General features: G+C 34.4%; 1 protein-coding gene across 2 annotated transcripts; it reads left to right on the top strand.

Annotated features, from left to right (window-relative positions):
• The first annotated feature begins 596 nt into the window (after positions 1-596).
• On the top strand, positions 597-13,704 carry OGFRL1 (opioid growth factor receptor like 1). 2 transcript variants are annotated; one of them, XM_023531204.1, is made up of 7 exons: positions 597-623; positions 3,635-3,721; positions 3,864-3,942; positions 6,860-6,938; positions 7,029-7,095; positions 7,202-7,347; positions 11,517-13,704. In XM_023531204.1, the coding sequence occupies exons 1-7, from the start codon at positions 609-611 to the stop codon at positions 12,181-12,183; spliced, it is 1,140 nt and encodes a 379-aa protein (XP_023386972.1). In that variant the 5' UTR covers positions 597-608; the 3' UTR covers positions 12,184-13,704. The 2 variants fall into 2 exon arrangements, with proteins under 2 accessions (XP_023386972.1, XP_023386971.1); XM_023531203.1 differs by having other exon boundaries at positions 3,861-3,942.
• Positions 13,705-14,332: the final 628 nt, after the last annotated feature.

The raw sequence follows: 14,332 nt of genomic DNA, 5'->3' as shown, positions 1-14,332 counted from the left end.
GTCTACAGCCATTAAAAGTATTGTAGGAGGGCCCCATCCGAAGTTAAAACGCCACAGTTCTTACCCAAAGTAAGGCCTTCTTGGAGTTCAGGGCACTCTTCAAAAATCTTATTTCACTCAGAAGACTTGTTGATTCAACTGTGTTTAAATCATTTGCCTAATACAATTTGGAGAAGAGGTTAGTAAAGAAATAATCTCTGATGGAACTGAAAATAATTCAGAAAACTTTGAAAAGGAGGAACTGTTTAGCCAACCGTCTGAGGAAGTGTGCGTCTTGGAGGTATTTAAGGTTTCTTGTTCTGCGTTAGGCCCTCCTCTTTATCAGCTATGGGAGAATGAGAGTGAAAAAAATGGAGCCCTAAGTCGCATGTGACCTCAGGATTTTTTTGCTAGAGTAGAGGAATCACCACCTAAATATTACAGCCAAGGCTGCCTCATTGATCATCTCTGTTTAGGTCAGGAGGAAACAAAGTCTTAGGGCAGACTCTCTGCTAAACATGTTATTTCAGCCTACCGCAATTTTGGGTGTGGGGTGAGAGTTGCTGTTTTTAATCCCCATTTTAGAGAAAACAGGTTTAGAAGCTTGCTCAAGATCATCCAGAAAGAGAATGATGCAAACCCAAGTATGTCTGTCACCAACGTCAGAACATTTAACCTGTGGGAATTTTGAATACCCTTCGGCCCCTTGTGTTCTGCTTTGCTGCTGGGTCATTTCGTATTGGGAATTCAACCCCAGGAAAATATTATATGATGAATTCCAATGTATTTCTCTTCCTTTGTCTCCCAATTAAATAACCATCTAAAGAAGTCTGGCTTATCAAAACACACCAGCTCAGATTCAGTCTAACTAACCAGGTCCATCTATATAAATCAACTTGATAATTAATGTTTTAACCAGTTAATTGCAACCCCAGTAAACGGTAGACCACACCAACCCTACCTTTTTAATGATTAATTTTTCTTGTTGGTATCACCATCTAACCTCTAAAAAAAATCTACTTTTTTTATTTTGCTTTTTAACTGTCAACCTCATTTATTCCCTACTCCCCGTAGGCAATTCATTTCCAGGTACTACTGGAGCTACCTTTAAAATGTATTTCAGACTGACTACTTCTTATCACCTCCATTGCTGTATTTCTAGTCTGAGTGAACATTTGACAAGTGATGGTGCCATTAATTAAGATGGAGAAGTCTAGGGAGAATGCAACTTAAGAGGTTATTTCAAGAATTCTCTTGAGCATGATATCCTATGAGATATCCAAGTGGAGTTGTTGTGTAATTAATTATATCTCTGAATGGAGCCTCAATTCAGGACTAGAGTCTTCAGCATATAAGACTGGTGGTATTTAATGTCATGGAAAGATTTGCGGTTATCAAGGAGTGGTGAGGAATGAGGACTAAGCCCTAGACACTCCTCCATTTAGAGCAGGTGAAGAGGAGGAGGAGCCAAAGAGGAGGCTGACAAGGGGTCATCAATGAGATAGGAAGAAAACCAGGAGTGGTGTGTTAGCTGACATAGTTTCAGGAAGGAAGGCAGCATTAAGTGTCCCAGTGCTGCTGGAAAATCCCCTGAGTTGAGCACTGGGAAACCATTTGGTCAGAGGGAGATTTGTTAGTGACATTTGCAAGAGCTGTTTTGATGGAATGCTGAGGATGAAAACCTGGGGTGGGCCATGAGAGAAGAGGAGACGGAGACAGGAAGTATGATCAACTCTGGTGATGATTTACTATGAATGGTAGCAGAGCTATGGATCTATAATTGAGGGGGGATTTAGGTCAAGAAAAGTTGTGTATTTTATTTTAAGATTAGAGATACTATATAGCATCTTTGCTCGGGGGAATGATCTAGAAGAGAGGAAAATTTTGGTGATACAGGCGATAGGAACAGTGTGTTAAGGAACACAATCTTTGTCTAAGCAGTTGAAAGGGGATAGGATAGAGAGTCCAAAAGGAGCAGAAGTTAGAGGAGCAGGGACAGATGCTGGGAGTTTGGTACATTTAGAGACTTGGAGGAGGCAGTTGTTCTCATAATCTTGGAAATTAGGTGGAGCGTGAGTCATTACCTTCATTTCACAGATGATAAAATTAAGATTAAGTTAAGTGATTTGTTTAAAGCCTCACAAATAAGTAGCAGATTTAAGACTCCGACCGTCTCCTGCCTCCAAGTCTTGGGCTTTGACATCATACCAAAGTTTCTGTAGCAATTCTTTACTTCTAGTGGAGCTGAGATTGATTTGTACCTAATTAGTTGTAGTTGGAGCCCAGAGCCTGGGCTTCTAGTGCCTGCGTTGTCACTGGGCTCTGGGTCCTGTTCAACTTCTCTAAGCCTGGGTTACCTTGTTTCTAAGACGGAAACACTAACAACTGCCAGCCAGGTGCGTTAGAAGAATCAAATGAAATAATATACATGTAAGTGCTTTGTAAATGGAAAAGTGCTTTCTCTACAAATGTGGATGATGATTCATATGGTTGTAGCTCAGGCTAAATAGATTCAGAAACTTGCTAGGCAGAGCTATTTTGAAATGTGTGGCAAAGACCAGAATTTAAACTTTTCCTTGCTTATGTAACATGACAGAGTAGCTAATGTTAAACATCAGAGAATTTGATTTTAAAGTATCTCTGTACTTGTAGTAATCGTCAGAATCACACCACTTCAAAAATGTGCAGAAATTGCTTAGAGGATGCCAGTCTATCAACACAGATGGGGGATGATGAGAAAGGATTGGGGGTGAAGCTGTTAATGAATATTGAGATCTAAATTTTACCTTCTATTTCATCATCGTCATCAGTCTCATTGTCCTTCTGCAGGACACTGAATACAAGGCACTTTCTTATACATTATAGTAGACATATAGTTTACACATGGAATGTAAATCAATTATATTGACCTTATATTTTAAAAATTACTTCATGGTGGTGGGAATTTTGTTTAGAATATAAATAGTATGAGTAACTACCACGTATAAGTTCTGAAGTTCATTCCATCTGAGAGTGTTTCATTGCTTTGTGTGTATATATTTTAAGTTTGCTAATTTATATTACATTGTATTATCACTGAATTAACAAGATTATTCATAGTTTTGTGTACTTATTATGATACTGTAAAGGATGGAGTTCAGAAAGCTATTTAGTTTGTTTTAAGAGCCTCTTTTCCTTTTATAATTATTACTTCCAAGTACAGCTAAATATTGCAAAATTATTTCAATTTTCTATATAGAATTGATTTATTATCTTAGCATTTTTTTAGCATTATGTATTCTAAAGTAAGTTTTATCATGTAATTACTTGTGTAACCTCTGATAAAATACAAGTCTTGAATTCATTTTGAGTTCTGTTTCTGATGGATATTGATCCATAACATTTAGCCTTTATAAGCTTTTGGTGAATAATTAAGATTTTTAGGAAAACACCATAGGACAAATGTTATTGGGTTCAAATCAGAAAGGTAGAATGACAACAAATGTCGCTAATAAGAATTATTAAAAGGACATTTATAATATTTTCAGTAATTTAGACATTTTGACACTTTTCGGGCTTTCTTTATAGATGCTTATTTTTTAAAAATTTTTCTGGAAATTTCTTGGTGAAATTATCTTGCTTCAACATGTGAATGGAATTTCACTTTTTATTTTAGGGTGGTGATTCCACTGAAGCAACTGCCAAACCAAAGAGAAGTTTTTATGCTGCGAGGGATTTGTACAAATACCGACACCAGTACCCAGTAAGAGTGTAGAATTTTTTTTTTTTTCCTAAAATGTGTTTCTTGTTTTGTAGTGCCAATGAACTAACATGCAAGAAGGGTCTGTGTGCTTTTTAAAAATATGTCCGTATGCTGGAAATTGATTTATTTTTTCCTTTAGCAGAACTTCAAAGATATCCGATATCAAAATGACTTGAGCAATCTTCGTTTTTATAAGAATAAAATTCCATTTAAACCAGATGGTGAGTAATCTACCTTGGTAAAAAGCAAACTCTAAATAATAAGTACACCTTTATTCTTTGTTTATTCCATGGTCAGTACATTCTTAATATATTTGTTCATTCACTGAATTTACTTTGCTGTGTAGTCTAATGTGCCCCCAAAGTCCTAGAACTTGGAGTTGTGAGCATTCATTTGACAAATTCTGAAGGAATAACTGCAGATTAGCAATACTTTCCCATCACCTGTTTATAGTGGCCGTTATCCAAAAGGTAGTGGGGGCCATTTTTGTGAGAGAAAAGATTTATAGAACCATAGAATATTAGATTATTAAGAAACATTAGAGGGGATCAAATTCAGCTTTCTCATTTTAAATATAAGATTACTGGGTCTTAAATCTTGAATGACTGACTTGTCGGGTCACTGATTGTAGAGTTGGGTATTGTTTCCAGAGTTCAGTGTTCTTTCCACTGTGCCATACCTGAAAATTATTTAGAACATAATTAGAAAATAATGGTTGTATTAGAATTATCTTTCCTGTTGGTTTTCAGATTCAGGAGTCAGGGAGCTATAGCAGTCCCAGTTCAGTGTTACCATTTCCTGAGAATCAAACTACACATATGGTAGATTTCCATTCAGCTCTGCCAAATAAACTTGCCTCCTCCTTCATGACTCTGCAATTGCCCTCATAGAATCTTTTTAACCTTGCAGTGCAATGCAGCTGCTATGGTAATATGCATATTACACTGAGGCACCATGCCGTGGTTCATTGTGGGCTCTTAATTTTATCCATATCAAACCAGCAAAGCTGGCTTCTCTCCTTAAAGCCCTATCTCTTTGAGGTGACCAGATATCCCTGGCTCCTGCCCTTTGCTCTCAGTGGAAATTGAGCTGAAAACATAGCAGTGTGAGTTAGGGAACAAGGGTCACAGATTGTAAAACTTTCCAAGTGGCAGGGCCTTGCTTTCTTTGGTGAAGTAAGTGGAGGAGGGAAATCTAAAGGCTGGGCGGAGTGTTGAGAAGGACTCCCCTCTCTGTGCAGTGAGAGAAGTACCCATTGGGAGTTAGAACTTAAGAACGTTGCTGAATTGGCCAGATCCACTTGTCTTTAATTAATTTTCTGGTGTCCCAAATGTCTGCTCCGATTTGGAAAGAAACTTCTGGATAAAAATGCTTTGTTGTATTTACTAATGATGGAAACACACGGCTTTATTTACTAATCGAAATCATATTAAGTAAATTCTTAGAGTTTTTTTTTTTTTTTTGGACTTGGGCTAAGAAAACTTTTTGAAGAAATGCAATGATAGAATGTTAATTTGACTCTGATCTGAATTTAATAAAATCTACCTAAAGGAATGCCTTCAAATATTTAAAGCATTGAGCATAGCTATATGACAATATTTAACTCAATTATTTTTGTTTTTCTAATAGTGAATTTACTTTTCTAGATAGCAAATTTAAAGCGGTAACTTTAAGTAATGCATTATTGTTTTTTGTAATCTTTATCACAAAATTTATTTTAAAATCTCATAAGGTATGTAGAGGTCAGATGTTTTAGCTAAGGTCACATGAGCTGTTATTCTACTTTATTATGTAAATTACATCAACTTATACACTTTCTTCTTTAGTACGTACACACCACACACGCACACACACACACACACACACACACACACACACACACACACACACAACTTCCAGTAAGCATAAATCTGCAATGATGTATTTTGCTTATTAAATGGCTGGAGGCAATTGGAAGGGAAAGCAAATGGGAAACTGTGGAAGTAAATGGTTTCAACATTCTGAGAAAGCCAATAAGTATGATTCAAAAACAACTTTTACCAAACCTTTTGAGAATGGACCTTTATTACAAATGGTGATCTCTGGAGGAAATAAAAATGAGAGGAGTTAGGTTTAGAGAAATAGTACATTGTGGGTTTTTTTTTTTTTTCCTATAAAATTGATAAATGGCCACATAGCCAGTTGAGAGGACCTAGACAGACTGAAGCAGGAGGATTTTGTTTTCATAAGAACAATGAAAGTAATGAAGAGGGCTTACTTTTTGGAACCAGAAAAATCTGTCCTGTACTCCTAGATTTATTCTTTTATTAGTGTGTGATTTGAACAAATCACACAGTTAGTAAAGGGAGATAACACTGGTTTGGGAGAGTTCTGTAAGAGTAAGGTGAATGCTGTATACCATGTATAATATGGGCCCAACATAAAATAGGCACTCAATACCCTTTTTCTTTCATTTTTTCCTCCTTTCTCCTTTTCCTTGCTTCTCTCCTCTTTCCTTCCTCCCTCTCTCCCTCCCTCCCTCCCTCCCTCTTCTCTTTCCTTTTCTTTCTTTCTCTCTCTCTCTCTCTCCTCTCCTCTCTCCTTCTCTCCTCTTCTTTTCCCTTCCCTTCCCTTCCCTTCCATTCCCTTCCCTTCCTTTCCCTTCCCTTCTCTTTTTTATTTGATCTTATCTAGTATTTAAAGAACTATATGACCCTTTTAGGGCAGGGGCTGGTAAACTTCTATACAGGGCTAGAAAGTGAATATTTTTTGCTTTGTGGGCCATATGGTTTCTATAGCAAGTACTAAACTGCTGTTTTAATGTAAAATATATAAATTAATTTTATTATTCATTTGTACATGCTGTGTACCACTAAAACTATTTACAAAACAGATGGCAGATCGTAGTTTGCCAACCTCTGCTTTAGAATAATGCTGTTCAGCAAAACTTTCTGCAGTTGGAGGTGTCACTGTTTTTTTTTTTAAATAAGCTTATATATAACAATATATGAAATAGAGAATTCATCTTTAAAAAGCATTATTATTGTGTCATTATTAAAATTTAAAAGGTTTTAACATAAAGCTTAAGTGATTAAATCTTAAAATGCTTTCAACAATGTTTTAAATGTCTGGTTCATTTTCTAAATATTTACTGTTTAGGTGTTTACATCGAAGAAGTTCTAAATAAGTGGAAAGGAGACTATGAAAAACTGGAGCACAACCACACCTACATTCAATGGTTAGTTACATATTATCTGTCTTCAATCACATCCTATTTAATCATGTGTGTTTTCCAGACATTAATACAATTTTTTTTTCTAAAAAATAGGCTTTTCCCCTTGAGAGAACAAGGCTTGAACTTTTATGCTAAAGAACTAACTACATATGAAATTGAGGTAATGCAAGCTCATTTAATTTTATATGAGATGGCCAAATAATATTGCTATTTTATTGGCCTGGTAACTACTGAATCATTTCAGCTGACATTTTTCTTTTCATTAGGAATTCAAAAAAACAAAAGAAGCAATTAGAAGATTCCTTTTGGCTTATAAAATGATGTTAGAATTTTTTGGAATAAAACTGATTGATAAAACTGGAAATGTCGCTCGAGCCGTTAACTGGCAAGAAAGGTTTCAACATCTGAATGAGTAAGTAAAGCCCCTGCAGTATATCGGGGGCCAGCATGTTATTTTCCTTTGGTTGGAATTCTCTGTGGAACTTAGGAGCAACTAGCAGATAGACTAAGGAATCCAAAATCAGAAGGTAGTCTAAAATGCATTTTATTCACTCTTCTATATTATAAAACAAAACAACAACAAAAAGGAACAAAGTTCTAGGTAGAAATATGAGTATTCAGCTTTAGAGTTGTTTCTTCCTGTAACATCTTCACTACCTATAGCCAACTGTGGCTCTTTCCCTCTTTATGCCATGTTTCCAGGAATTTATGGTTATTGTTTATATACAGTTTTTTCAATCCCCACTACTTGGTTGTAAGCGTCTTGCACAGTCTGTTCCTCAAGCATGGTGCCTTCTTAGAGTAAGTCCATGAATTAAGCCTGTGACATATAAAAATTATTTTATAAGATTGAGATATTCTCAATATTTTACTAAAAAGGAGGAAAAATTCGGATCTTCACTGTGTAGGTCAAAAACAAAAGACCATTTTTGGTTGATAAATTTCAATCTATGAAGAAAATTTAAAGTTTATTTAGAATTGATTTGCTGTATTCTTTTATTTGGATATTTATAACTTTCATTAATACTTATATCCAAAGTTTATTTTTCTTATTATTTTCTTTACACAGAAACTGGCTTTTTTTCCCCTTTTTAATTATAGAGTGACTTATGCATGCTGGACTATAAAACCACAACTTCAAAGAATTGTTTAGCACATTATAATTAGCTATACTGGGCAAGTACTAAGAAAAAATTAAAACTACCTAAGAAATTTTTGTTCAAAACAAATTAGAATTTTGTGTATCAATTAACTAAAATTTTTGTGTCTTTCTAGAACCTTCCTCTTGCTTTGGTAAAATAAGTATTACTATTTAAGCCTTTCTTTTACTTTATTAGTTATAATCAACACTATTAAAATGGCGGCTTGTACTAAAACACTGAAAAAATGGGCATAAAGCTTTATGATCTTGACTATATGACCCGTTAACTCCTAACTCAAGTTAAATTTGGTTTATATTGAACACTTAAAGTAGAACTATATATATATATATGCCTCTACCTAAGCAATGAAGGTAGCTATCTCTGGACAGTTTCTAAGCACTTATGTCATACTGTCAAAGAAAGCTGTATGCAAGTAGCCTATTGACATTATGGCAGAAGTAAATCTTTGGACAGAATCTGATAGTACCTCATCTTCCATGTATTCATCTTTATCATTTTAGAGAATCTTCAACCCCAACTCGTTTTTGGTTGGAGTAGCAATCTTGTTTAGTAAATGTTTGTTGAATGAATAAATGATGAATAACATAGGTTTGTCAGCTAAAATCCTCCTTGGGGTTATATTTTCAGATCCTCTAATTGATAGCTGGAAACAGAACCCCTCTGAAGGCTTTAGTGAAATGATCTCCTTGGTTGAGTCAGGGGAGGGGAGCCTGAACTAGCTGCTATATCTCACTCGTCTGTGCTGTCCAGCTCCCTTACTTTCTACTGCCCATTGTCTCTTTTTTTCCCTTCCTTGGGTATTGCATAGAACTTTTCCAGCTGTGAATTAACTGACTTAAAATCTTCCAGAAAACAACTTTCCTTTGCAGCTTATTTGCCAAAAAATTATATTGACTAGACTGAATAAATTATAGAGGATTATATGAAAACTTCTATTTTCTTTCTCCAATTGGGTTCTTTTCTGGTTTATCCTTAAATGTCATAACTTATTTGTGTTTTAATCTATATGACATCTTGAATTTTTTAGAATAGGTAGGAAACACAATGTATTTATAGTAGCCCCAGCAGACAAAAAATATTGAGTGGAAGTGAACAAGTGACCATGACTAAAAGAGGCGAAATATTTTCAAACATGAGAGTACAAATATATAAACCAATCACCAAGGTGTATTTCCAATTTTATTTGTAATCACTTTGGATTACTAAGTCATATTTTAGACCCTGGAATCCCCTCTAACTTATTTTCTGTCTCCTGATTTTTGCCTTCTGTGTGTATTCTCACCTACTTGGTTTTCCTGACAACTTCAGCCCTTACCTCTGTCTGAAAGCTTAACTTCTCTTATTTATCTGCTACTAAACCCCAAAGGTTGCACATAACATTAGGAGAGGTTTAGCTACTCTTCTTCCATTTTGTCTTTATTTCAAATCATATCGAAACACCCAATTTCTTTCTTATATAATTTTGTATCATAATCCTGATCTTCATTCTCTTCAACCCCAGTTTTTGTCTTTTTCTACTGTTATGTAAATATTTTTAGTTGGAGAATGTGTAAATACAGATAAATATGTACAGAAATTTTAATTTGGCCATTCATCTTGGACTGAATATGTGAAATTGAGCTGGTTGCAAATATAGTAAATTTTGTTGTCATATAAATCCTCTTTGGGATTTAATAAATATGTACTTTTACTTTTTCATACATCTCTTTATCGTAGACTTATGAAGCAGATGTTGCCTAAAAGTTTTTTCACTGTTTTTAGAGTATACGGAATCTATATTAACCTAACAACTAAGTCAGTCCTGCTGTTAATGGCACATTAACTTCACCCAAATTTGTGATCTCAAAATACCCTTACTTACTATTAAAAAATACAGAGTGATAAGACTGAAACAGATCTGTGCTACGTTTTGCCCTTTGCCTTCAGAGAGTTGAACATTTAGATAATACTTTTTTGGTACACCCAGAAGGTAGTGGTGGTAAAAAGTGCATGACTTCTCTTTTCTAGTGTTTGGTTTGCCCGAATCATTAAGGTTTTTGTTTTGTCCAAAAAAGCTCTCTTATTAAAATACAAGACCATGGAACCACTCTCTTGTTTTCTCAAATAATTCATCAACATCCTTCTCCATTCTTTCCGAATAATTTGCTAGTTATTTCTAAGTGAAATGCCCCAAGCTCTTTTGGAAGCCAAGATAGGTATATGCAATGCTTACATAAAGTATAATGTCTGAGGTATAAAATAGGTTTTAGGAAGTTAAAAATAAGTGATGATTATGGTTGTGTTATAATATTGGATAAATAAATTCCTGGGCTGTTGATAATACATGTAGCAGAAAATTTTTTTTGCAGGCATGTGTAATAAGGCAACTATTGTGCTGAGTGAAGTAGGGTGATAGGTTGTGAATTATGACATAATAAGATTAGAAAACATTCATCTGATAATGGCCTTAGTTTTGGCACAGAGGAGAAAGGTGTTAGTACAGTTTGGAAGAAAAGGCATCTTTGGAATCAATGCCATTAGAAGGAAAATTGAAAATTCTCTGATCGGGAAAGAAGAGGAGAGAGAAGCCAGGGATAGAAGAGAATTAAATTGTAATAGGTACAAATATTGTGATTCTTATACCAAATCTTTAAATAATAACAATAATAATATTAATGTTAAATACTATCTAATATTTATTGAGTTCTACATGCCCTGCGTATTTATCAACTCATTTGATTTTTACAACAGTACAGTAAAGTCCAGGAAGGACGGGTACAAGCCTTAGAGAGACACTATAATTTCACATAGCTGTAAATGGCAGAGCCAGGATATAAACCCAGGTCTGACTCTTAAGTCCATTCTCTTAACTATTTAAACTATGCTCTGCTAAGCTGTCGGTGTTACATCTTTTGTCAGAATTGTTCTAGCAAGTAGAGTGGTTTTCCTTGTGAGCTGGCTAATATGGTGGATTTTGCTGACCAGCTGACACTGTAAATTGTACCATTCATCTTATAGCTAATGTGTTTCTGTTCCGTACTGGTTACCTGTGACAGGAACAACACATTGGTATTGTTTCAAATAAATGCCCTAGTAGATCACTCATCCTCAGCGTATTTAATAAATGACAATTCAACATTGGTAGGAATAAATTTTAATTAAATATTGTTCAAATATGAAGAACTGAAGAAACAAGGAGAATTTGTATTATATGTTTGAGTTTCACAATGATTGACATTACATTGAGGTATAAGGGTTTAATACCTTCTAATTTATTTCTTTTAATGATGTCTCTCTTATATGACTTTTAGTAAAATCATTATAAGGCATATTCCATGGCTTACCAGTTTCATGAAGAATATTCTCTTGATAGTTTTCCTCCACCTGATTTTTTCCACCTGATTTTTTCCACCTAATTTTATTCAATCCTCTCTTCCAGGTCTCAGCACAACTATTTAAGAATCACCCGTATTCTTAAAAGCCTTGGTGAGCTTGGATATGAAAGTTTTAAGTCTCCTCTTGTAAAATTTATTCTTCATGAAGCTCTTGTGGAAAATACTATTCCCAATATTAAACAGAGTGCTCTGGAATATTTCGTTTATACAATTAGAGACAGAAGAGAAAGGAGAAAGCTCCTACGGTTCGCCCAGAAACATTATACGCCTTCAGAGAATTTTATCTGGGGACCACCTAGGAAAGAAGAGTTAGAGGGAAGCAAAACCCAGAAATCGCCTGTCTCTCCTGCCTCTGGTCATAACAGTCAAATTTGTACGCACAAAAAATCCAAGGACTCCAAACATTCCTCCTCAGCTGTTCTCGTAAATAACAAAACATCTGAAGAAAAAAAAGTGGCACCTGGCGAGCCTGGAGAAGAGACAGACAGGACCAGCACAGAGCCCAGCAGTGAAGCTGCCAGTCCAAGGAACACAGAAAAGGATGGTAATGCTGAAAATTCAAATTCTCAGCCAGAAAAAACAATTAATAATCCCACAGAGAAAAAGGAGAGCACATCTCCTCCTGAAAACGATGAAGAAGGTGAAAATCATAACCAAGACTGTGAAAATCCTGGAAAGACAGGTTCCCATGATGATGTACTATTACAGTGAATTATCGGAAAGCCACAAACCAGTTTAGGTAAGGGAGGAAGAAACTACTGTACAGTTTATCCTAAGGAACAGGGGTCACATTTCAAATCTTAGCTATCTGTGTTTTCTGTTGTAAGCATTTTGTCGTCATTGTTTTTAATTTTGGATGACAGTGAATTTAATAAGATGTTTTAAGACAAGACCCAATAAAAGAATGTATTCTGTAACACTTTTAAGATGTGAGTTTTTAAATTCTCTATGCAGTAATTATTTTACAATTATTTTCATGTATCTGGAAATAATCATGTAGTATTTGATATATCAAATTCTTTTGAGAGATTACAGTCTCCCTGAAGAGAACCAAGAGGATAATTTTATTATGTTACCACACGTTTGCCTAATTTATGGATGAATTTTTTTTTAAGCTGGAAGAAAGAATTTGGTCTTCTCAAATGTATTCAGAAAGTAATTTAGATTTCTTCATTGCACTTCAACATGTTTATTTAAAAATCTGATAAATGAAATGGGTATTCTTGGGAGCTATAATCTCCCCAGCCTGGTTGTCAGTCCTACTGTCTTTTCCTCTTCCCTCTCTCCACACTTGTCCTCATTCACTTTGTCAGCCAGTATATACATTTCTAGTGTACATTTGGATCATCTCTTATGTTGATATTAAAATGGAACAGAGACTTTCAAATTTCAAAATTTTCCTTTGTTTAAAATAATAAACATGTTTTTCCATATTAAGAGCTTAAAAACAAATTTTGATGCAAAAGTCTAAGAAAAGAATTTTGCGTTCTGTGGCCGTTCCATATAAATTTGGTGCTTGTTTCTAAGTACAAATGACTAAATAATTAAAAAATAAGAAAAGAAATTATTTATGCCTCTTGCATTGACAACGAAGCAGTGGTCCCTAAAACCATTAATAACTCAGTGTTATGTGGACAATGAAATTAATATACTGCTTAGTCCACGGTGTATCTTTTTAAAAAAAGAAATACAATAAGATGCATCTCTAAGTTGTCAAACCTTAAAATTGAAAACAAATTTGAAATTCCATGTACTCAGTTTTAGTAAGCACTTAATGTGTTAATATTGGTTAAGAGCAAATAATTTTATTTCCTGTAATATTATTCCTAATTATTAGACATTAGGAAACAATTGGAAACACTGGTAAGAACTTCAGAGTATGCATACAAATATAGTTAAAGCAATGAATAGAAAAAGAATTTCACATTATTTCATTTCAAAAAAAATTGGCTTTAGTGTGTGTCTTTTTAAGGCTTTAAGGTTTTTAAGTTCTATCCACTTTAACTCCCAGAGAATTTTTACCACATCCTATTTTTTAATCATATTGTATGATCTGTTACATTTATTGATCAAATGATTTTAAGTAGGGGATTTCTAGAAAATAAACATGCCAATGATATGCCTTTAGAAATATGATTTTACTGCTTTAAAGTCGCTCAAACGACTTTTTTATGTGAATGTTAGTAAACTCATGTTGTATATCATATTTCAATAAATATAGAACATATGTCATTTTGGGTTCCCAAAATATGCCAATTTTTGCTTTCTACTGTTTGTGAAGTGATTAAGATTTGGGCGGGCGGCATTCTGTTTTTGCATTTCAGTTTCTTTTTTACATGGACCCTCTAATGTGCTTGTCATAGCAGTGTTCCCATAGGGCTCAATTAACAGTTTACAGACATAGGGGATGAGAACAGGTTGTCACATTGGGCTGAATTGTAGGAATACAATTTAATTCAAAATATCTTACCAATTTTGCATACATGATATAGTGTTTAGACTCTTTTCTAAGTGCATAATGTTAAAAATTTGTGACCAGATATTAAGATATTAAACAGTGGACAGATACTAAAATAAGTGGATATAATCTGAATTACTTAGATACTATAATATAGAAGCCCTTCTAAGTAAAACACATTTTATTCAAAAATTTAACTTTTAGAATATTAATTTGGGGTTTGATTAGATTGTACCATTTAATTTGAGAAATTTTATTTCAAGGGAAAAACTGCCTGGCTTCCATTTAAAACAGGTCTTTTCTCACCATATTCACGCATAACAGTATGATTCCTACATTTAAACTATAAGTAATTTATGAGAGACTAATTCAGTGGAGAACAAGTGAGAGGATGTTATTTCT

Source organism: Pteropus vampyrus, unplaced genomic scaffold (assembly GCF_000151845.1).
Source record: "Pteropus vampyrus isolate Shadow unplaced genomic scaffold, Pvam_2.0 Scaffold64, whole genome shotgun sequence".
Lineage (NCBI taxonomy): Eukaryota > Metazoa > Chordata > Mammalia > Chiroptera > Pteropodidae > Pteropus > Pteropus vampyrus.
Note: the sequence above shows the minus strand (reverse complement) of the source record. Positions and strands in the feature narration are given on the sequence as shown.